Source organism: Notothenia rossii (assembly GCF_949606895.1).
Source record: "Notothenia rossii genome assembly, chromosome: 2".
Classification (NCBI taxonomy): Eukaryota; Metazoa; Chordata; class Actinopteri; order Perciformes; family Nototheniidae; genus Notothenia; species Notothenia rossii.
In genome coordinates this window covers 81,793,930-81,817,238 of record NC_136904.1, presented here as the reverse complement: position 1 = coordinate 81,817,238, position 23,309 = coordinate 81,793,930, and the positions used below count along the sequence as shown (strand labels likewise).

The 23,309-nt window shown below is 41.8% G+C and overlaps 1 protein-coding gene across 8 annotated transcripts in view; it reads left to right on the top strand.

Annotated features, from left to right (window-relative positions):
- Positions 1 to 23,309, top strand: part of uggt2 (UDP-glucose glycoprotein glucosyltransferase 2) — a 38,210-nt gene that overhangs the window by 4,487 nt on the left and 10,414 nt on the right. For 3 of the 8 annotated variants that reach the window (XM_079666058.1, XM_079666057.1, XM_079666063.1), the window contains exons 7-33: positions 441 to 537; positions 620 to 686; positions 831 to 931; positions 1,166 to 1,265; positions 1,682 to 1,742; positions 2,022 to 2,113; positions 2,290 to 2,440; positions 3,904 to 4,023; positions 4,378 to 4,463; positions 4,598 to 4,733; positions 5,022 to 5,153; positions 5,265 to 5,429; positions 6,000 to 6,123; positions 6,223 to 6,321; positions 7,110 to 7,204; positions 8,464 to 8,673; positions 11,385 to 11,516; positions 12,101 to 12,231; positions 12,599 to 12,694; positions 12,899 to 13,001; positions 13,786 to 13,865; positions 15,514 to 15,703; positions 15,834 to 15,992; positions 16,183 to 16,268; positions 18,427 to 18,511; positions 18,690 to 18,772; positions 18,916 to 18,996. In XM_079666058.1, the coding sequence (XP_079522184.1) occupies positions 441 to 537; positions 620 to 686; positions 831 to 931; positions 1,166 to 1,265; positions 1,682 to 1,742; positions 2,022 to 2,113; positions 2,290 to 2,440; positions 3,904 to 4,023; positions 4,378 to 4,463; positions 4,598 to 4,733; positions 5,022 to 5,153; positions 5,265 to 5,429; positions 6,000 to 6,123; positions 6,223 to 6,321; positions 7,110 to 7,204; positions 8,464 to 8,673; positions 11,385 to 11,516; positions 12,101 to 12,231; positions 12,599 to 12,694; positions 12,899 to 13,001; positions 13,786 to 13,865; positions 15,514 to 15,703; positions 15,834 to 15,992; positions 16,183 to 16,268; positions 18,427 to 18,511; positions 18,690 to 18,772; positions 18,916 to 18,996 (3,062 nt within the window). Of the gene's footprint in view, positions 1 to 440; positions 538 to 619; positions 687 to 830; positions 932 to 1,165; positions 1,266 to 1,681; positions 1,743 to 2,021; positions 2,114 to 2,289; positions 2,441 to 3,903; positions 4,024 to 4,377; positions 4,464 to 4,597; positions 4,734 to 5,021; positions 5,154 to 5,264; positions 5,430 to 5,999; positions 6,124 to 6,222; positions 6,322 to 7,109; positions 7,205 to 8,463; positions 8,674 to 11,384; positions 11,517 to 12,100; positions 12,232 to 12,598; positions 12,695 to 12,898; positions 13,002 to 13,785; positions 13,866 to 15,513; positions 15,704 to 15,833; positions 15,993 to 16,182; positions 16,269 to 18,426; positions 18,512 to 18,689; positions 18,773 to 18,915; positions 18,997 to 19,083; positions 19,108 to 23,309 lie in introns of all 8 variants that reach the window. The other 5 variants (XM_079666061.1, XM_079666064.1, XM_079666059.1 and 2 more) reach the window with 4 other exon arrangements.

The following is a 23,309-nucleotide window of genomic DNA, read 5'->3' as shown; positions in this document are numbered from 1 at the left end:
CCAATTTTTGTGCGTCAGCATTCAACCTACTGCTGTGCAGCTAAGTTGTTGTTGCTCCTAGGCTTTTCTGTTTCACAATAACAGCACTTACAGCGTACTGTAGCAATATCTAGCAGACCACCAATGTAATTATCTTATTAAAGAAGAAATCTTATCACAGTGCCTCTTTGAAAGTATCTTTACTGTTACCTACTCCACTCCCAATGTCTCTGAATGGAGAGCATAATGTCTGTATGCTTGACTTGATTTGCCTGCCAGCTAAACCCACTAATAAGAACAGCTGTTTACATCATGTTTTTATTCAATTGTATATAGGTATAGGCAGACAGCATTTCCTATGGGATGTGTCTGCAGTCTATTATCACAGTACCTTTTGACAGAAAGCATGAAAACAGAACTCTTTTCATTAAAGCCTTTTCTCCGCTTCCCGCTGCTCGCAGAATCCAAAGCCTCAAAAGATGCTTTTATCTGGGTACGCTGTTGAGCTGGCTATCAAAAGCACTGAATACAAAGCTGTGGATGACACCAAAGTAAAAGGTCAGTTTTGTGACTTATCAAACATTCTGTGCTGGACTCAGCTGAGTCCACGGCAATACAACTAACATCTTGTGCTTTGTAGATTCACTTGTAAACGCGGAGGATGATAATACCGATGAAGTCCAAGGGTTCGTCTTTGGAACGTTAAAGTGAGTTGCGAAAGTGGAACATGTCATTTTACCCCAAATACTTTTTCTCTGTTGCACTTTCTTGTATTTGAATGTGCTTTTGGTGACTTAATGATGAAAACATATTTGTATATGTATCTTCCTTTTTGTTTTTCCTCTCTTAAGGAAAGCTCACCCTGAACTCCAGGAGAATCTTGTCGAGCTTCGAAAACATCTCCTGGAGAGTACCAACGACATGGTTCCTCTCAAAGTGTGGGAAATGCAAGGTATTTATTTAAAATATATACATTTAGAATGCATATGAATTAATCCAATGTTAATTAGTTTGTTTTAGATTTGCTGCATATTATAATGCTATTGTTGACTGGTGGTTATTTATTTGTTGTGTTATTGTCTTCGACTGAACACTGCATATGGAGTGACATTTCCATTTCATGTGTTTCATTTGTTTAAATATAATGTGCATTTGTAAATGTTGATGAATTGATTGATCTCCACAGATCTGAGTGTCCAGGCAGCTGCCAGAATCCTGTCCGTGCCAAAGTACGACGCTCTGAAGCTCATGCGAGACCTCAGTCAGAACTTCCCAAGCAAAGCCAGGTCTGAAAGCTCATCGGATTTTCTCTTTCTGGCCGACTGGATAACACATTTGGGACCATTCCAAAATCCATATTGTCAGAAGCCTACTCTGTGTTACAATGTGTGAATGGAGGCACAACAGACGCTGTTATTAATGTGCACATGAAATATGTCTTCTATTAAACCATTCATTTGAGCATTATCCACAATAAATATAACTCACATACAGAGATGGAATCAGCTTGTTGATGTTTGCTTATTTTGGCTTAGGCAGTTTGTAATAACTCCAAAAAGTGCTGAGTAAGAGTCAGGTGTTTATAGGGAATTGACCATCTTGAGGGCCGACAGATTTTTGAAGATTAAAACTGGCATTTTATTGCCTGCTTGGGATGTGGTAAAAGCTGATGGTGACTGTACATGTTTTACTGTTCCCACAGATCACTGACAAGAGTGGCCGTGAAGCAGGAAATGAGAAAAGAAATTGAGGAGAACCAAAAGGTGCGCTATAATAAGCCGTGTTTCCACATTACAGTGCAGGAGGCTTTCTTTAAGAACATCCTTAGCCATTGCACACATTTTATTTTAACTATGAGTTACTAATCTGTGTTAAACAACATCAGACTTGACATTTTATTTCCCCCCTTCTTCTTAACGGACATTTAATCCCTTGTGAATACAGCTTTATCCTCTGCACCTATTTTCTTGAGGAAACATCAGACATTAAAGGTAGAAAGGGTTTTGGCATTCGACTTAAAAACGTTGAGCTTTTTCTTTCAGCGTCTCGCTGAGACCGTTGGTGTTCATCCGGGAGACGGGGAGCTCTTCATCAACGGACTGCACATTGATCTGGACGTTCACAACCCTTTCAGGTAGGAACACAGCAGGGGAGAGCAGGTATGTCTCTGCTCTCCCCAGGGAGCCGCAGACCTTTTGCTCTGCCTCAGTAATCCTGTTGCAACAAGATCAAAGTTTAGTGCACCGCAAAACCTCACTGCTAATTTGTATGAAAAAGAAAAACTAACTTGTGGATTTTTTTTTTTTACAGCATTTTAGACATCCTCAGAGGAGAGGCCAGGGTCCTGGAGGGGCTTCATAACCTGGGCATTAAAGGGGAACATCAGGGCAAGCTGCTGAGGTTACCTGTGAACGCTGTGGATGACAGTTATGCCTTAGATATCAGAGATCCAGCTATAATGGTGAGTCCTGTCCAAAAGCATTATTCTTCTGGCCCACATCCACACTGTAGGGGCTTTTTGTTCTTTTTACCAGTGTGTGAATTATTCTGTCAGTCATCAGGCTACTGCAGCAGTCTCCAGCCTGCCAGAAACTCCAGGTATTAAATTGGAGATTCAGCCAAGAAAAGCTATCAAATTAAAGACTTTTCATTTTAGCCCCTCTGGCTATTTTAATATTCCCTGAACTAGAAAAAGGGCAGAGAAATTAATTTTTTAAACATTTCCATATTCAACCAAGAGGTCTGTCGGTTAAGCTTTTGTCTCCCCTTCTAGGTATGGAGAGTGTGTAACATTAGGTTGTTAAGAAAGACACACACACACACACACACACACACGCACACGCACACACACACACACACACACACACACACACACACACACACACACACACACACACACACACACACACACACACACACACACACACACACACACACACACACACACACACAGTTAGAGAGATAAGGATAGTGTGCCAGAGAGGCAAACGTTTGCACCGTGGGGAGGCTTATACCCAAAGTTACAGAGAGGAAAACCACTGTTAGTGCCAGTTTGGAAATGATGGATCGTTTTGCAACTATCATTATAGTCATTAATCATAAAGAGCCACATGTAATATTTTACTACTGAAGAAGAGCTTGAAACAAGTGTACATTAAATTAAATTCTGTCCACCAAACTGTTCACTGTGCAACGCAAGAGCGTTGTCTACATGCATGCAGTTAGTTACCTGTATATTGAGAAGAGGTTACTCTGTCCTTGAATTTTATTTTGTTATACTATTAGAGACTTATGTGTCTGAAAAAGATCACATTGAATTGACTATGTACATTGTGGTTTAATATCACATGTGTAAAGCAGGAAAGGGAATTTTAGAAAAGTAACCTGTTCGATATCTTGGTGCTTTAGACAATTAACAGGGTATGCTCATCACCACACTCATAATGTAAAGTACAGGGTGAACCTGCTGTTGGAAATTCATATCTTGCTGCCGGAGGTTGCAGATACAGAGTACTAGGTCAAACAAAAGCATACCAAGTATTTTATATACTGACACATTTGTTTTCAGAGAACGCTAAGTATTCTTGTGCGTCTGAAGTTGTGTCATTCAATATTCCAAGGTTTATTGTCATGACGACGGTGTAACTATGTTGCGTATGAAAAGCTTAGATCGCAGGTTCCTCAACAGTCGGTCTTCATTTTTAGATTTCTTTGATAGGTACAATGTCACAAAAGCGCATTGAGCACCAGGAAAAGCGCTATATAAATTAAATGTATATTATTATGATAACCATTTGAGAAATGTGAGCACAATGTAGAAAAACACCATTCAGAGATATTTCTACTCTAGCTGATCTGTTACTTGTATTTAACTGACGAATATCACATGTTCTCACATTCCGTCTATCTTCATGCCCTTTCCAGTGGATAAACGACATAGAGAACGACCCTCCCTACCACAGCTGGCCGCGAGGCGTTCAGGAGCTCCTCAGAGCCACTTTTCCAGGAGTCATCCGGCAGATCAGACGCAATTTCTTCAACCTGGTGAGTCCCCTGATGGCCAGAAATGCTGCAGGGTAGTGGCGATAAAGAGTGTGGAATTGAGAAAGGTCTCCATTGTATTGAAACTGTAAAACTCTTCAGATGCGTCTCACTCTTTTCTGCTAGACAAGGTCAATACAAAAAATGGAATCGTGGGTTTCTTGCAATCCTAACATTCCAGTTAATACATTCAGAGAAATGGAATGCTGAGTGCATTTTGAATACCTAACATGTGTATTATCCAAACTGTGTTTTTTGTTGTGTCTGCTCAACTCTTATTCATTTAGGATGCGAGTTGAATCAAAGGTCATATGGAAAGGTATCATGATTCAGATTTGACGATGCCTCTGTTTTTAGGTGCTGTTCCTAGATCCAGTACGGGAAGAAAGTGTTGAGCTGGTGAAACTAGCAGAGCTTTTCTACAAGCATAAGATCCCACTGAGGTTGGTGCTGTTATTTCTCACATCTCCACAGCTGTGTATATGGTCCACCCGTAGCATGTATAACCTTAACCAGGTAGTGATTCTCATTTCACCTGCAAATTGAAAACTTGTTGTGTTCCCCCCCCCTCCTGTAGAATTGGATTTGTGTTTGTTGTCAACACCGAGGATGAGATTGATGGCGCCTCAGACGCAGGGGTTGGATTTTACAGACTGCTGAACTACATCGCAGACGAGTATGATTTATCCCAGGCTCTGATATCCATGGTGTCAGTAAGTAGATCACATGTCTACATTTGTATTGTTTTAGAAAGCAGTTTTTTAACAACATCTAATCCAAACAAACTCCACGCCAGTTCAAATGTCTTCGTGCCTCCGAAGTCAGTTATGTTATTGTGCCTTGTGTTCCCATGGTGTTTGAGACATTATTGATGAGAGAGATGAGTCAGTTGGATTTTGCCTCTCCTAACATCTCACATTGAAATAGCCACTGTTTGGAACTATTGACAGTTCCAGGTGTCTGAGACGGTGAACTCCATCTGACTTTCCACTCTCCTACAGTTATACAACAAAGTAGATGTCGGGGAGACGCTGTCTGTTGACACAATCTCTGATTACCTCAAGAGAAAATTCCCTAAAACCGACGCCGAAAGGATTCTCAGTGTAGAATCTGAGTATGATGACAAAAGAAAGGTAAGCAGACAGAAACGAGCTTTCCTTTTTACATGAACTGCTTGTAAGAATGAATGAAAAACTAATAATCAGGAGCAGCCAAAGATGTAATCATTGATTTGTGTGCTCCAGGAGGGTGCCTTGTTCTACAAAAGGAGTGGCCTTGGTGCCCTCCCGTTGGCTTTATTTAATGGAGTCCCCTTGAGCCCCGAAGAGATGGATCCAGAGGAGCTGGAGACCATTATCCTGCAGCGCATCATGGACACCACCAACGCCTTCCAGAGAGCTGTCTTTATGGTACCACACGAAATCTTTGACAGAATCTGTACAGAAAGTGACTCACGCTTCATGTTCCACCTGCCAGACCTACATCTCTCTGAGCCAGCAGTAGAACATTTAGATAAATATAGAAAAGGATACACAGTATTAATGAAATGAAGTAGAGAAACCCTAGATAAGTGCACCATTAGCAGTTGGTCTATAGTTTGCATACAAGTACAAGTAATATATATCTTATTTATTTGGCCCTTTTTGTTTGTTTGTTCACCATGTAAAGCAGCCTTGGGCCCTTGAAAGGCGCTATACAAATCTAATCTATTGTTATTATTATTATTGCCAGGAATTTCTATTAGAGATTGGTCTATTGCAGAATATATGATCAAACTGAGCTAACCCTGTGTGCTAAATATAATTGGGTAAATCTTTAAACATTTTATTTTGCAGTTTTACATTTATAGTTTATACCTTTTCCTTCCTAGCCCTCAACATTACGGCTTTAGCAGACGCGTGCATCACTGTTAACTTTTTAGAAGTGCGGAACTGGCAAGATCCAGTATGAATGTATGGATTGCTGTTCTCTCTCTACAGGGTCAGTTGACTGAGGGCTCCGATGTGGTGGACTATCTAATGGAGCAGGCCAACGTGGTTCCCAGGATGAACCCTCTTATTCTAAGCACTGACCGGAAATACCTCGACTTCACTGCCAAGCCAGGTGACCTGTGCATCCTAAACTATTTATTATTGATTCCTTGCCTAGGTTCCTCTCATTTCCTCCTAACACTCCCAACTCCTCCACTTCCTTGCTTTGCAGTTGTCGATGAATGGGAGGACACCACTATGTTTTCATACTACGACTCCAGAGACAAAACGGCAGTGGTGGCCAAGAGAATGAAGTACTTTACAAATAACGGTAAGAAGTTGCTTGTTATTGAAATCTTGGCTCCTAATGAACTGAAGAAAACACGTGATTTAATTTCCACAATGACTTGCAACAATTCAAATCATTAACTCAAGCATCTGAATTCTTTCCTCTGTGGACCAACCACTCTTCATTTACATGTTGATTTCTGTAAAATAAGCATTATCTGAACCAGAAGTAATCCTTCACGGCTTTACTGATCTATGAAAGTGTGAAATTGACCTTTTGTAAAAGCCGGCTGTGCCTCCAGTAAGATAATTGCTGGGTCTGCCGACTGGCTGTGGGCCGACACTCTAAACGGTCAGAGCTGCATTTCACTGCTCAGGCCTGCAGTGTGGCTGTCTCAGTGAGGATGAGGAGGCTGATTGCCATCCTCCTCTGTGGACTAGCTGATCGGCTGCTTGCTTTTCTGACTGACTGACTCACTAACTGGGGGGGGGGGGGGGGTGATATAACTGTGACAGGTGGCACACTTCTCCACTCATACACTGAGCTCTCTGCCAGATGCCTCACTCCCTCTCACCTACAAAACAAACTGATCATTCCTAATTCCCCTTCTCACTTTCCATCGGATTCTCGTCATCATGAGCCAACCCTAAGAAGCAGCTTTCAGCATCTATGCTCTACAGATCTAGAATAAACTTCCTGAAGACAGGAGGTTAGCCCTAACCCTGAGGCTAAACACTTTTTCTGTTTAACTGCTGCTTTTCCTAAGGTCATTTATTTGCATTAATATGATTATATTCCCGCACACTTTGTGTTTTGCTCTTTTACCCTAGATGAGGATGGGATGAGTGCGGTGAGCATGTGGATAGTCGGGGATTTTGAGCAGATCTCAGGAAGAAAACTTTTATTAAATGCTCTAAAACATATGGTGAGTATCATGGCTGTTCCTCATTCTTTCAACCAATCATTAACTTTCCAATAGGGACCACTTGGGAAGTCACACATTGACCCACCGTACATATATACCGTAATTTACCAGAGGGGATTGTCGGGAAAGAGATGGCTGTTTGAGGAAGCTCCCATTTATTAACATTTCAACAAACAAGTTGCATATTTGCATAACGTATTCAAGTGTTAGCATTTAGTGCAATAGTAGCTACAGAACATGTGCTGTGTAAACTGTACTGTATCACATAGCGTTTCAGACACACAAACTTTTCAACTTTCAAACTTAAACGGTGCGCTCCCAGCGCACGTACCGGCAGTGATCTACAGCAGTGGTTTTCAACCAGTGGTACGGGGACAAACTGTCTCGCTCTCGTAATGTCTGTCTGTCTTGCTCTCGTTCTGTCTCTCGTACCACTCTCGGTTCCACTTTTACTTTTGCGCGCTACCTGTCTCACTCTTTTCCGGCCTCCAGCTTTTCCTGCTGGAACCCGCCGCTTAAAGGTGGGGGGCGCGGACGGGCCATAGAGCCCATCGAGTTAAAGGTGGTGGACGTTAGCTGTAAAAATCCATAGATTAGCCGCACTGTTATATAAGCCGCAGCGTCGAAAAATGGGAAAAAAGGCGCGGCTTATAGTCCGAAAATTACGGTATGTGTTATATGTCGGTTGTTGTGCGTTTGAAAGCATACATACTGATATTATTGGAGTGAAATCAATTTACATTACTAATGAAACATTTTTTGTAATTAAGTTTTGACAATATATTACAGGCCTTAATCTAATTTAACTCAATCAATAACCTTTTTCACATTGGTCTTTCTTTGACACCAATTTTGATGTGACAAAACTGTACATCTAAACCTCACTTACAAGCAGGAGAGACAAAGTGCATTTGTATGTTGTGTGAACTGCTTAGTGCAGAGCTTCATGACCTACAAATAGGGACATTTCCCTTGAAAATAAATTACTCTCAAAACTCATCAATCCAGATGCTTCTACAATGAAATATTCACTTGTTGACACACTATGGATGAAATAAGCTTAAAGGCATTTTTCTTTTATCATGAAAAAAGATTCTCTGCTGATAAAATAAGCAGACCAGGAGAAGCCTTTCCGGTTACTTTTAAGCAATCCGCTTCCTCTCCTCCCAGAGTTCTCAGTCAGTGACACCTGGGGACTAAGAAAATAAGGGAATCTGTGATATTTTCTGAATTATATCTCTGCTGTGTGTGTGTGCAAGCAGAAGGCCAGCCCTGGAGTGCGAGTGGGGGTGATAGATAACCCCAGCGGAAAGCCCAGCGAAGATAACAGCGTGCTGTACCGGGCTATCTGGGCCTCTCTCCTCACCCAGAAGAACAAGGCTGCAGCAGAGTTTGTGCAACAACTTGTGAAAGACGAGAGCAGCCAGCTCCTCCAACAGGGGACCAAGATAAAGGACCTACTGACGCAGGTAAAGGATTGATCAGGAGTGCACTTATCTCCGTTTCGTCAGATCCCAGATATATGATTCCAGATATTTAATGTGCCTTTTATATATTTCATATTTCAATTAAATGGAATCCGTTCAGATCGTGTATTGTTTGCCATTACATCAAATATCATGACATTCATAGCCTGGTTTTCTTAAGTAGTTTCTTACTTGGGAAATAATAACTTAGTCATTTTAAATCAAAGCATTACCACGTTTAGACTTTATTTGACCAAAGCTCCTGTGGCTTCTCTTCAAAGATGGAGCAGGTTTTGTAACGGAAAACTAAAACATATAAATATTTTTATCAAACAAAAGTTCTGCTCTGGTATACTGTTGGCACCAACACTCTAAATCTTTAATGGTCTGAGTGAAATATCTCATATTATATTGATATACATCTGTATTCATGTATTTCAAATGTGGTATTGGTAATCCTTCTGGACAAAAAGAAAAGCCAAACCCTGAAAATAATTTCCGAATGGCGTCTGATCACACACATCTACGCATTTACAATCACACTGCTATGAGATTATGCTTACATTTTCCGAGTTATTTATTCTGGGCAGCATGAGCACATTGTGGTGTAATTATGGAGTGTTATTTGAACCTGTTTGAGCTTACTTTATTAGCAAGTAGCATAACCAAGATGACACATCCAAGCTGGGTTTGGAGCATGTGTGATCTGCCTCCTGACTGAAATGTTCTCACTCTTCGTATAAGAAGGATATCGGCAAATTAGATATTTCTCATCCCTGCCACCACAATGTGCTGTAATGTTTATTTAGGTCATACAGGTATACAGAAATGTTCTGATGCTAATGGTCGAGGCTGACTTAGAAAATTGAAAATGATAACCTGCTTTGTTAAACACATGAAGGCCTTTTAGCGTAGGTGGAGGCGAACAAATCAAACTACTCAAAATGTATCAATTTGACAAGTGAGATACCATCAGGTTATTTATAGATATGAGGGGCGCGGTGTGGGTGATAAAGATAACATCTGCAGTTGCACGTGCAATTTAAAATGACCATATTGATATCTTTTTTGGTAATTCATTTTCGAGAAATTCAATATATAAACAATTTATAAACGAAACCACATGTAAATATCGGTTTTAGAATAAACCAGTGTGAGAAGTAGAGTACCTGAGGTACTTCATCACATTGCTGCACAGTCCTATAAATCCAATGGCGCCATAAAACAGTCGTGCTCATTGATTTGCAACATTGCCTGTCACGGACTAATACAACCAGAGATATGAAAGCGATAGCTACCCAAATATAAACCGTAAGCTCCAACCGCCAATACATTCATATTGAGTTATTGTACATAGACCTGTATCATCCAACCCTGAAAGATATGCAGGACTACAACACCGGTGTTACTGTGTGTACAGTTAGAAATCAAATATTTTTGATTCGTTGTTTTTAAGTGAATGGTGCATCTCTGCAAAATGGGAAGTATTTGATTGGACACTGATAATTGATAACCTTTTTAAAGCAGAATTGATGAGCATAATGACAAAAATGAGGAAAACAAAGGTTGGATATATCCACTTTACAGAGATTCATCTGCCACTGCTTTCTTGATTCAAATGCACAGTCAGTGGAAATGGTGATTGATGAGCCCATCTTCTCGTTCCCCTCCTGAACATCAGCTAACAGAATACATTTAAGGCACGCACAACGCTCCACAGCCTGTGGATGCCACTCAGTTCCACTTGGTCTGTCACAGGGCCAGTACAAGACGGGCTCCACATGCTGAGTCTTTCATATAAAGTGCCGGTGGATACCTGGCCTCCGGACCTGACGAATAGCCGAGCTCCTGTTCGCCGTTCAGGCCTGTGTAAAAAGTCACATGTGTTCAGCCAAGCCTGACCATCACTCTGCCGCTGTGAGCAGTCTACAGCCACTACTTTTCTCCATGCTCTAGTGTGCAGTATCCACCCACACAGCTTTACACACAAGAAAACAAATTCTCATGCTCTAATCAACAAATCAGCTGACAGGAGTGCTCCCATCTCTTCCATCAGGAATAAGTCATACAGCACAGGTTACATCTGGGACCAACCATAACAAACTGGCCTTCAATTATACCAGCCGTAAACAATGGGGAGAGAATAGGCTGGAAATAGCAATGAAAAGATGGGTAGGAGGTGGCTGTGTGAGTTGAGACCCAGAGTCGAGGGATATGAGTTTATTATTGGCTGCCAGACAGACTTGCTGACTGGATTGTGCTGACGTTATTGGTATTTCACCTGTTCTCCTGAGGAGGGATGTGGGAGAAACTAATAACCTGACTCCACAAACCAGCCACACTCCCACACCTAATTTGTTATGGACAAATATGGCCGAGGCTTAATTAAGCGTTTGTTATATTAATTACAAATGGATTAATCTCATTTTCACACATGTGCATTTCTGACAGCTCGGCCCTGGCTGAAGTAGTCCTTGTTTAGAAACTGCAGTGAGTGCGCTGAAGCAAGACATCAATGATGTTGTGAATAATGTTTTGGCCTCACATACATCACTCCTAAGGCCAATGCATCACTCGGATGTTGTTTTGGACAGGCTGTAAAGGGAGAAAGGTCCTTGAGCTAGTCTATTGGATCTTGCAGCACATCACAAATTCAAATCTGAGCCAATCAATTTATCTAACATCCTAAACAAACATTTGTTATTCTGCTCTAGGGCATGGACGTTGATGCCTTTGAGAAGAAGTTCAACACATTGGAAGTGGATTTTATTCGTAGTCAGCAGCTGTTTTGTCGAGGCGTCCTGAAGCTGAGCCCAGGACAGGGAGCAGTGATCAGCAACGGCAGGGTGAGTGGGCTTCAAATAAGCATTGCAAAAATATTGATCTCTGTATGTCTCCCTAAAAAGTCAAACAGACCACAATATGTTTGAGAGTAAGGTAAAGTGTTGGTTAAATATTTCTGGTGTTCTCAGAGTGCTTCTTTAGTCCTGTCAAATCAGCATGAATGTTTCTCAAAGGTCACAGGTGGCCCACACTGCAGTGTGTGTGTGTGTGTGTGTGTCTCTCTGTTAGTGTGTGTGTGTGTCTCTCTGAGTGTCTGTATGTGCTGACTGTGTGTGTGTGTGTGTGTACAGAGCTGATGACTGATGCCTCAGCAGCAGTGAGGCTGACAGCCACGGATGAAGAGGCCAGCCTCTGCCATGGCTGTAACAATTAATATCATTTCACATTCCTCTGCTGCAGTGGCAAGCCTCCCAAAATAGAAAGGAGGGAAACAAAGGCACCATCACTGAATAGCATGACTTTTAAGTGGATAAAACACTGTTACAATCACATTAAATGTAAACTCCCCTTGGCAAGTGTTTAATAATACATGCTGGGATAGGAATTGTAAAAGTCGTGTTCTGACTGCCTCATTGTCTTCATTTAGATCCTCGGTCCATTTGGAGAGCAGGAAGAATTCACTGTGGAGGATTTCCAGTTGCTGCAGAAGATTACTCTGAGTGGTTCTGCAGAGAAAGTCAAAGACAAAGTGAAAGTGATGGGGCTGAAGTCAAAGCAGTATGTTTGTATTTGTATATCTTTTTGCATGAAAGCTACTGCATCTGTCTTTATCTGTCACCGATCAACATTTGAGCCCTTGCATTATTGAATGAAAATGGCAATTATAATGTGACTTGACACGTTTGATATTTGTTCTCTTTGTGCCACACCAACACTCTCATATGTAACTCTCCAAATGTATCAAGTGTTCTGTAATAAACTCAATATCAGCTTCTCAGTGTCGAGGTACAGAAGCCTGAATATATGTATGAGGCTACCTTGTTAACAGCTTGGCATCAGATGATGTGAGCTTTGTTTGACAACTCTTCTAAAACCTAGCATGAATAAATGATGGACTGTCCCTGTTACACCTTTTTTCCCTTAGCGCCAGCGACTTAGTCATGAAAGTCGATGCCCTCCTTACTGCAGCCCCCAAAGGAGAAGTCAGGAGGGATGTCCAATTCATCAAAGACAGTCACAGGTAGGAAACTCTGTTTACTGTCCTATTGGCTCTGCAGTCTCACAGCGAAGGGTTTTCTCTTTTGTTATAATAGATTTGAAAATTGCTATGCCAACATTTCAAGCAGTGCAGAAAGGCAAATCTTTTGATTTGCAGTTGTGCTGAATAAGGGTTGTTTAACCTTGTGTTGCTGAATCCGCTTTGGTGTGCTGTTCTCCTCCTCAGTGTGCTCCATCTCTCCCCGCGTGAACACGAGGTCTTCTATGATGTTGTGGCTATTGTTGACCCCCTCACTAGGGAGGCACAGAAGATGTCCCCGCTACTGATTGTAAGCTGAAAAGAGGATCATTTTTCTTCCCTTCCGATTCCTTATCCAGAGGGACCCTTTAAAATCACTTTCACTCAAAGGAAGGGTCAGAAACACAAAGCTTTGCAACGTTCAAAAGAGTAGATTTAGACCATTTATATTTCATTCTATCCGTACCTGGTGCTATGACCACATGTTTACTCTTAAACACATTGTCTATGCTCAGAGATAGTTAAGCTTTCAACAACTCAAAAGCATTTAGTGAGTCTGCTAAACTTATCTAAAAGAAGTATCCTTACTTATTTAAGAGGACTTGGAAACTGGTTTCGTAGTAGGCTTAGTTTCACTGCATCCCCTTGTCTGCTGCATCTTGCAAGAGGCTCGCTGTGGAGAAGAAAATGACTTGGTTGAATATGAAAACATGACTCACCATGCTTTTACAGACAGTCAGACCGCCACATTCAGTAGCTGTTGTCTACAGCGCACACTTCACAAAAGTGTACTGCAGTATGCAGGAGAAATGAAGATGACGGCATATCAGCATTAACGCTGGTTTTAAGGAAGGTAGGTCAATGTGCTCGAGGCCACCGTTGTATCGTGAAATATGTGATTGTAAGAATACATGTGCCATGACATCAAAGAACCCTTTACATTTCAGTTTAGTACGAGTAATGGTCAGTGAAACTAAAGCATGCCTTCAGTCTTTTTGTTCAGCTAAAGGCATTGTGTGTCTGACACCGCTCTGCTGGACTTGGCTCTGATCCGGTTTCCTATAACTGGGTCTCTTGTTCTGTCACTCCTGCAGGTGCTCAGTCAAGTGGTCAATGTGAGACTGCAGGTGTTTATGAATTGCAGGGCCAAGTTGTCCGAGATGCCCCTCAAGAGGTAAGCTCCTGCTCCAACAGTAATTACATTTTCCTGTTTGGCTTGTTTGTGTATCCTCTGTCCGCTGCATCTGTGCCTCGCTCCTTCCCTTTGTAAGATTATACTGCAGCACAGATGCAATCTGCTTAATAACACCACCTTATTGCTTTGGGCCTCCCTTTGCATCCCGGGGCAAATTGCTTACAGCTTGCATTGTTACGTGCTCAAGACATGCAGTAAAAACAACGCGATTAAAGGTTTGAATGAGTTCATTAACATTTACACCACTGAGTGAATGTTAGTCACTATGTTATTTAGGTGTTTCCTTCTTTAATTTGTTCCATAATGGATTGTGTCCTTAGTAATGATAGTTAGAAACAGTTATTTATTTAAGTTAAATTCATCAATAAGATGTCCTGTAAGAGCATTTTCTTTAATTCATTTAATTAATACCAAATGACAGAACATTTCCGGGAGGTTAACCCTCACATTGGAGGGACAATTTATGGTTTGTATGTCTTCTGCTAAAACACTCCTGACTCATCACACTTCCTGTCTTCAGTGAAAATGGCCATGGTACACAAGTTCAACTTTGAATGTTATTCCTAACATAATTGTTCTGCTTTCTAAAGTGCTGTCCTCACATTCACAAGTCATTACTATTGATCAAGAATCCTAAAACACTACCACTTAGGGATCTGATCACCTTTTTACATGACACAAATAAATAGGATAATGCGCATCCTTTCAGTCTTTTTATGTTGTCATAGAGATACTGGTCATAAAATAATGATATCTGTAAATGAATTCCCTGCTTGATGTGATTGGCTTTATTGTATTCACTGGTATACTTCTCATAGTGGTACGACCGCAGCAGACCACAGGGCTGATCTCTGATCTCTTTTTGACTTTTGGTGGAATTGATCAGCTTTCAAATTGGAACCAGTCCAATGAAGATTGTGTGTTTCCCCTGGTGTGCGAGGTTTCTCCTTATTACCTGCAACACCCCCCTCACCACTCTCCTGTGCGGTGCTCGCAGCCTGGACTCTGCCCCGGTCCACAGAAACATGGCTGCTGTGACTAATACATCACTTTTAGATAATCTTTCTGCGAATAGGAAATGTTGTGCCTTAGCTTTGAAAAATAAGAAGGCATTCAAAATAAATATAATTAGCATTGGTTAGGTTTATCATCAGCTACGGTGTTTACACTGATTATGACTTCTCTGTGTCAGAGGGCATACTGGAATAAAGCAATTAGCATTAATATTAGCTCGGAACTAGCCTCGGTGACAACTCTTGAGTAATAACGAAGGAAAAGAACATTTCTGGTACACAGACCACCCGCACATATTCCTGTTATTGGCCAAGCAGGCACACTGGCAGTAAAAGCATTAGATTCCTAACTTTTAGGGGATTGTATATACACGGCTGTCACAAAAGAGCCTATCCCTCCTGTCCTAGAAAAGAGACGATTGCACTATATGTCATCATTGTAATGGTTTCTGAGGTGCACTGTGTGTTTGTTGGATGGAATTGTTGACTCAGAAAAAAGTCCTGGAGGATATCCATCATTTTATGTCTTTCAATGTTCCTCTCTACTGTTATATATTATTTTAATCTGCAAGGCCAGCACTTATATTTGAACCAATGGTTGTCTGTTTTCACAGCTTTTACCGCTTTGTCTTGGAGTCTGATGTGAATTTCTTGGCCAACGACACAGTGTCTCCAGGACCAGTTGCCCGCTTCCTGGATCTCCCAGAATCCCCCCTCCTCACTCTCAATATGATAACACCGGAGAGCTGGATGGTGCAGGCTGTCCGCAGTCCCTACGACTTGGACAACATCCTCCTGCAGGAGGTATCCCGCTCCCCAGTCATTGTTAGCAGCAGTCTAATCGCTCTCACCTCTTAATTCGGGCCGTGGTGCATTCTATTAATCATCCCCTGTTGTTGTTCTTTCTCTTCTGTACTTTCTTGTTTGGCTCCAGGTGAGCGGGATGGTGACAGCAGAGTACGAGCTGGAGCACCTCTTGCTGGAGGGCCACTGCTTTGACCTGTCGACCGGCCAGCCCCCCCGCGGACTGCAGTTCACCCTGGGCACGAGTCGAGACCCCATCATGTATGACACTATTGTCATGGCTAACCTGGTCAGGAGCTTTCTCTACTCAAAGCTAAAGTTACCAAGACAGTTTCTTTGCACTGTGTTAGATATTGTTTATGAAAGGGCTATCGTCGTAGTTAATCACCGTAGTAAGTTTGATACAGAAACTGTGAAAACAAGTGTGAGTTTAATGCTTACAATAATTACTCGAGCCCCTGCTGTTTTAACTACAACAGGGATATTTCCAGCTGAAAGCCAGTCCTGGTGCCTGGACCCTGAGATTACGTCAAGGGAGATCAGAGGATATTTATCAGGTTCTCACGTGAGTATTCACACCACTTTCAATTCCTATCTCTTCCTTACAGACATTGATATAGATATATTAAACATATCATATATATTAGGTAAGGATACTAATCAGGCTGCTTCGTAAGTAGCACAGCATGAAGGTTGTTTTCAGCTACCTCTCCATGTCATGCCAGTAGCTATGAAGCCCATCACTATGGTAACATAGAGAGCTGCTGACAGTGTAGCAGCTGAAGGTTTTGATGAGTGCAGGGAGTTCTGCTCGCTACAGAGCGGAGAGAGACAGGTAGGAGGAGAGGGATGCTATTAAAGAGAAGACAAAGTGGAGGGATGATTCAGCTGGTCACCTGCCATGCCAGACAGCGAAATATCAGCAGAATGTGTTTCAGTGTGGACGGCGTAGGTGTCAAAGGCTGCATATACTAGACACAGCGTGTTGGCGTTGTCTAATTTCCCCGGACAAATAAAAACAATATTGTGCTTTGGTTGCTTTGATGCCTTTTGAACAGAATACAAAAAAACATCCATGTATTCTTTTAATTCTGGACTTCTAATTGAGAAACAAGTCAAATTGACCCAAGCCAAATTATTTGTAATTTCTTTTAAAGAACGAATAGCTCATAATATAAATTCTGCATTACATGATAATCAAGAACCCTGAATCCAGTCTGCATACTCGGCTGTACTGCTTCCTGTACGAGGTGTCCCAACAATCACACATATTGTCCTCTCTGGCTATCCTCACACAAGATTTAGGACACATACAGCCCTTGGTTCCTCTGGAATCATATCAGACAACCAAGATTTATTCCCCAATCCTCCAGGTGAAGCTAAGAGGTGATGTCATTTTTCACCTTGGCAGTGTCATTATTCTTGTGGTTAGCGGCACTCTGCTCTGGTTAGGTGGCCGATCAGAGTCTAGTGGGAGTGTCTGTGCTCTCCGTTCTCCGAGCCTGCGTTTTTCCTGTTCCGCCCCGCGCTGCCACTGCGTCTTGCCCTGACAGCGACGAATGAGATGGCCCGCTCTCCTCTCCTCAGAGCAGGGATACAGATTGATCTCTGGCGCTTTCTAACACAAGCCCTAAAGGCTGAGTTGCATCAGTGACAGCAGAGGAGGCAAAACACAAGCAGCACTTTGGGCCCAATGAGGAGGGGGCATTTATCATAGTGATAAGGTTAGTTTTTTGCCTTTAGTAAGCACTGGAGTCGTAATGGCTCGCTGTGCATCGTAGCCTTTTGCTCGTCTCTCCCTGAAGCTTGCTCTCTGGTGTTTCACAAAACACATTCTCCACTGGACACATCTGTCCTAAAACAATTACAGTGAAAGGCAAGTGTTATACAATCAATACAGAACAGAGTTTCTCATTAAGTCTGCCAGTATGTGGCTGGGAAGTAGTGATGGATAACATACTGGTGAGGTAATTCTAAATGATGATGATGATGATGGAGGACAATGAATATGATCAGAGTGTGACCCTGGCAGATGTCCCATTATCTTCCCTCAGTGCATGCTCTCACTGTCAGATAGTTGTATGTCCATTATCTGCTGTTGTCTCCGTAAAGAAAGGAGCTCATGCACTACACTTTTCTTTCACTGTTGCTATGGGTAAAACATGCAAACCAATCTCCGTCACTGGAAAACATGGAATCAAGTCAGACGGATTGGTTGAGTTGCTTTATTAACTTCTTAAACTACAAGGTGATGCTGATACAGACACTTTATATGTAATAACAATAATGACTTTGCTCTATATTGTGTCATTGTATTTTGTCCCTAGACTTTTAGTGTACACTTTTTAATACTGTCAAGTTTAAAGTTTGGGATAAAATATTTCTGAGTTCATTATTATATCACAATGAATATGTATATCATAAAATATACTATATAAACATTAGTATAACCGTATCAAAATCGAACAGTTTCGCACTTTAATGTGTCCAAAAACACACATTTTATCATTTTCTGGAATTGCTATTATTTTAAATTATTTCATGTTATTTTGACTGCTGATAGATTTTTTGATGATAGATTCGGTTTGTTAAGTTTGAATAAAGATGCGGCCTTCCCTCTGTTATTCTCACCAACTGCAGATCTGTTATCTAGATTTCCTCATTCTTTGATTTCCAATCTTAAGTGAGTGTGGTGATTTTTCCCTCTTCGTCCACTTTTTCAGGCACGATGGAACGGATTCCCCTGCAGATGCTGGTGATGTCCTTGTTGTGCTGAACAGTTTCCACAGTAAGATCATCAAAGTCCGAGTGAGTGTTTTTCCAGACCTTTATAAAGCACGTTAGATTTCTAGTAGCACTGGGCATTATGAAGCGTGCAGTAAAAGGCTCCAGCTGGTCACACATTGAGGATATGAGGATGAAGTTAAGCAGTTTATAATAAAACCACTGATGCAATGATTGTTGTGCGTCTCCTTCCACATTATAGGTACAGAAAAAGGCAGAGAAGATCAATGAAGATCTTTTGAGTGAAAACAGTGAAAGTAAAGGCATATGGGACTCCATAGCAAGGTGTGTAATCGATTCTCACACATCTTACATTTGGTTGCTTTAATAACTCTCCCTCAGCCAACTGGGAGTAACCACTGTGGGCTCATTGATTTGTGGGTCTGCTGATGTTCCTTCTGTTTGTCAAATATACCTTGTGGTTTCAGGAGATCTAATTCCTCCCCTCGATCCAGACTGCAATATTATGCTGTAAGATCTAGTCTTGCAAAGAATATGTGCTTCTGTAGGTATGTGTGTGTGTGTGCATTTGTGTTTCCCCCAACACTTCCTAACTGTGTGATCCTGTCTCCTCACTTAATGCCTGCTGTGTGAAGTGTTTGGAGCACTTTTGAAAAAAGGTAGGCAGTGTTGTTGCAAACCATTTAACACTTAAAGCTTCCTCATATTCATTAGCATGCAGTTATTGGTAACTGTTTGTAATGAGAGAGAATGTTTTTATGAGAAATTATAATGTAAAGCTGTGTTTAAATAGGATGTTTCATTTTCATGTGCTCTTTGGCATTCATTCATTTATCAATGTGGTCATTTTCAGAATATCAACAGCACTCCATGAAATGGCGTATCCTGATTTATGTCCATGTCTAAGAGTATGACAAATATACCTATAACTTTACTCCTTGAGTAAACATCAGCTGTAATTGTTTGCTGACGGAAACATTTAAACTATTTCCACACCTCACTTTAGCCTCGATTTTCTGCCTGACAAACGTTTCTAGAGCTCACGGACAAAAGCCATCAGTCACAGAGTGGTGTTCGTATCTGCTAGGGCGGCTGTGGTTCAGTGGATAGAGTGCTGGACTTTAAATCAGGGGGTACGAAGTTCGAGTCTCACTGCAGTCAGCATGTCGTTGTGTCCCTGGGCAAGATACTTCACCCCAAATTGCTCCTGTGGGGATTGTCCACAGTACTGAATGTATGTAAGTTGCTTTGGATAAAAGCGTCTAACTAATGACATGTAATGTATGTGTGGACTGCTCAAAGATAGCAGACGTTTCCTAGAAGTCTGACAGGCTAAATATCTGACCCTGTCATGAGCAGTTAGCCAGCCAATGAGAGCGCAGGACTTGTGACGGAGGAAATATCGCCTCTTGGCTGAAACGGCCACATTTACAGCAACGTCTATTAATGTGCACTGTCCCTGAAATAAGGGTAAACCTGCAGGAGGGGACGCCTGTAGCCTTTAAACACAGACCAAAGTTATGTTGCTCACGCAGGGTAATTGGTTAAGAGTAAAGATGTGTGGAAACATTCAAAAGCATGAGCATTGAACCAGTTATTTACTGTCATGCCTCCTGTGTGTTTTAGTGAAGTCAGCGGGGATTCCTCATGGTGAAAGACGATGCTCATGTTGTGTGAAAACCACATGGACTTTAGTTCTTTCTATACAAAGACAGCCAGTTGTGTAGTGTGAACAATGAAGGGACATTCTGATCATGTGACTTCGGACTAGCCGTGTATGTTTACCGTCATACTGTAGAGCAGCGGTTCCCAACGTTTTTCAACTCAGGAACACACAACAAAAATGTTTGCGGCCCACATTCAACCATAAACAATACGGAGGCTAAATAAAGTTTTGATTGGTCAATTCAGAACATGTGACACATTAATCCAGTAGTACAGACCACTGTCAAGGACTGTAATGGCCGTTGCTAAGGAGGATCAAGAAAAAGAAAGGAAAAGAGGTTCAAATAAAAAAAAAAACTTATGATTTTTTTCCACACAAATCATAAGGTTTTGCAAATTATTTGGCGGCCCACTTGCAATGCCTTCGCGGACCACTAGGAGGCCACGGCCCACAGGTTGGGAACCGCTGCTGTACAGCAGTGCTTCTCGAAGTGTGGTCCGTGAGCGCCCCCTAGTGCTTCGTGAGTATATTGGTAAAATGTCACATTTGAAATAAATAAATGTATTTAAGTTTTCCGTACTCTCGCGGGAATATCTCCGCAATGGAGCGAGCTTAAGTTCCACTTTCGATTGCATGATATAGCCCAGCGCAACACCTTCATCACACATGTTGCCACTTGTTTGTACCATTTTCAGGCGATTTGTAATCTGTTCTAGATATTTGTGGAGTTAGGTGGTCCGCGAGGTTTTTTTTTTTGGTTAAGTGGTCCTTGGTATGAATAAGTTTGAGAAACACTGCTGTAGAGGTATTGGTAGTACAGTGATTCTTATCTTTATTTAAGGGTATTGGAAGGTCTTTGACCATGTTTATCCAGGTTATCTGGGAACATCGAGCATGGTTGGGCGATACTAGCCTTTGGTCCCTGCGTTATTGCAAATAGAGCTGTGATCTCAGCAATACATTAAGAGCATTCTTGGTTCTGCTGTCTGATCGGGAAGCTTTCTGTAAAGGTATTCTGGGCTTGTCCATCTGGGAGGGCAACCCCGGGCGCAAACCGAACAAAGTGAAGGGATTACAGATCCCTCCTGGCCTTAGCATTTGCTTTTAGGAGCTCCAGGACCTCATTGGGCTACACTTTACACTCTGTCATGACCAAGGGGAAAAGAGCTGGAAGTAGTGAGATGGATGAATAGATTTATAATTGAATGTAATCTTAAGACCATTTCCCATGGTATGGCTGAATTTGAGTAATGATAATACTTTTAACATTAAAAGGTTAAGTAATAGGTTGAATTAGCTTGTTCCAGGAGGCATAGCGTCTTCTTTAGTGCCAGTGAATCATATTAAACTTAACCACATTTCTACACATTGCTCTGGAGAATATAACAATAAAGTCCTCATCAGTCCTACTTAACATCCAGTGAAGGTTTGGAAATGATGACTAAATAAAGCAGTCATTGGACAAAAGATGAGCAAAAAACACACTGGAAACCATCCAACACAATTAGGTTTGTTTTACAGATGACCCACACAATGAAATCAGTGTTTTGTCATCGATAGAACAGAATGCTTTTGCATAAATATATTTAAAAACATTTAAAAATGACTGCGCAACTTAATAATAGCGACAGAATAACCGCAGTAAAAGGGTCTGAAGATTTCAGCAAACATTATGTACACCTGGACGAGTTATCTTAGAAAGTGTTGGTGGTTTAAAAGCAAAGAAGTCTTTTTACCCATCACTTCATTTGTAACCTCAGAATGCTTTGAGGGATTTGCTTTGTTTGGCGGGACTGAAGGCCATGTATTGATCGAACACATCTGAAGAATTTGTGATGTGGATCGAAATTTGAGTGAGTGAGTTTTTACAAATGATCTCATCTCTAAGGAGAGTTTCATCTGTGTAGAGTAATAATGAGGCTGAGTGAAAATAGATTTATTTCCATTTCGACATGCTCGCAAACCTTTTTCTTCTTTGTGTCCGGCTGGAAAAGGAAAAATGAAGGAACAGAGCTGTCTCCCATGAGTGTTGGGGGTCTCTTCTTGCTTTGGTTGTGGGTTGGTTTTGAGACTTTTCCATGAGGGTCTCACACCCCGGCAAACGGCAACAGTTAATAGCTTGAAGAGTAATAGAAAACAAAAGGTACAATACATCTTCTATCAGTTTGTTTGTGTGTGCTCATGGCAAACATCTTGTTCGTGTCTTTGTAGATTGAGCAGAGTAATTACATCTGTGTGGAGATCATCCAGAGTTGGAGGAAAATGAGTAGAATTGTGTCCTGGTAGTGTTAGTGTCCATCGCTCAGGATTTATTCAGAGCTTTGTGGATACTTCCAGAGGTCCAGATTATCTGGACAGTCAGCCAGACGGGTTCTCACCTGACTCTCTAAAGCTGCTTATCTGCGGGGTTTGGGGGGGGGGGGGGGCGCCTTTATAATGGCTGGCTTAGTCATGGCAGGCAGCCGGTATCCCCAGACCCTTCTGATGTGTGGTGACTTCCTGAAAGCCAACTCAACCAGAGAGAGCTTTGGTTTGAAATGGGAGATAAACACTCTGAGCGACGTGCAGCATCATGGGCCATTGTGTGTTTGTGTTGTATGGATGTTACTTGCTAACCAGACAGTTTTTTACTCAGTATTTGCATGTGAGAGTTGCTTTTAGAGGACGAGTAGCGGTATGCTCCCTTCACACCTCCCCCCTCCCCCCCCCTCTCACTGGTGTCTTCCTGGAGCCTCGGGCCCAGCCTGTGTTTGTGATTGAGTGTGGGAGAGACTCTCCTCCCCTCATCAGCAGTCTGTTACCGACAAGGACACACAGTTTGACTGCAGACACATCCACCCTCCAGCACAATGCCGGATTTCTGTCCGCTAAATGTGCCCGGCATCATGAGACACTGCTCTTCTATAGAGTTAGGGTGTGGAGAGTGTCCTTCTGAAATATAGGGTTTGTGCTGGTATCTCCACACTGTATTCAATTCAGTTTTTTAAACCTTGATTTTCTAATTGTTGGTTAACCTTTCGCTAACACCTAGCTATTTACTTCAGTTTCACTATCTTTTAGCAGGCAGGATTAATAAGTGTCCCTTTGGGCTATTTCCTTCCTCTAAGACGCAGTGATTTATTTTCCCTTTCTTGCTGCTTTGGTATTTTCGTGTCCTGGGGTACTCCAACGTGGGAGGAGCTGCTCCACAGTGGA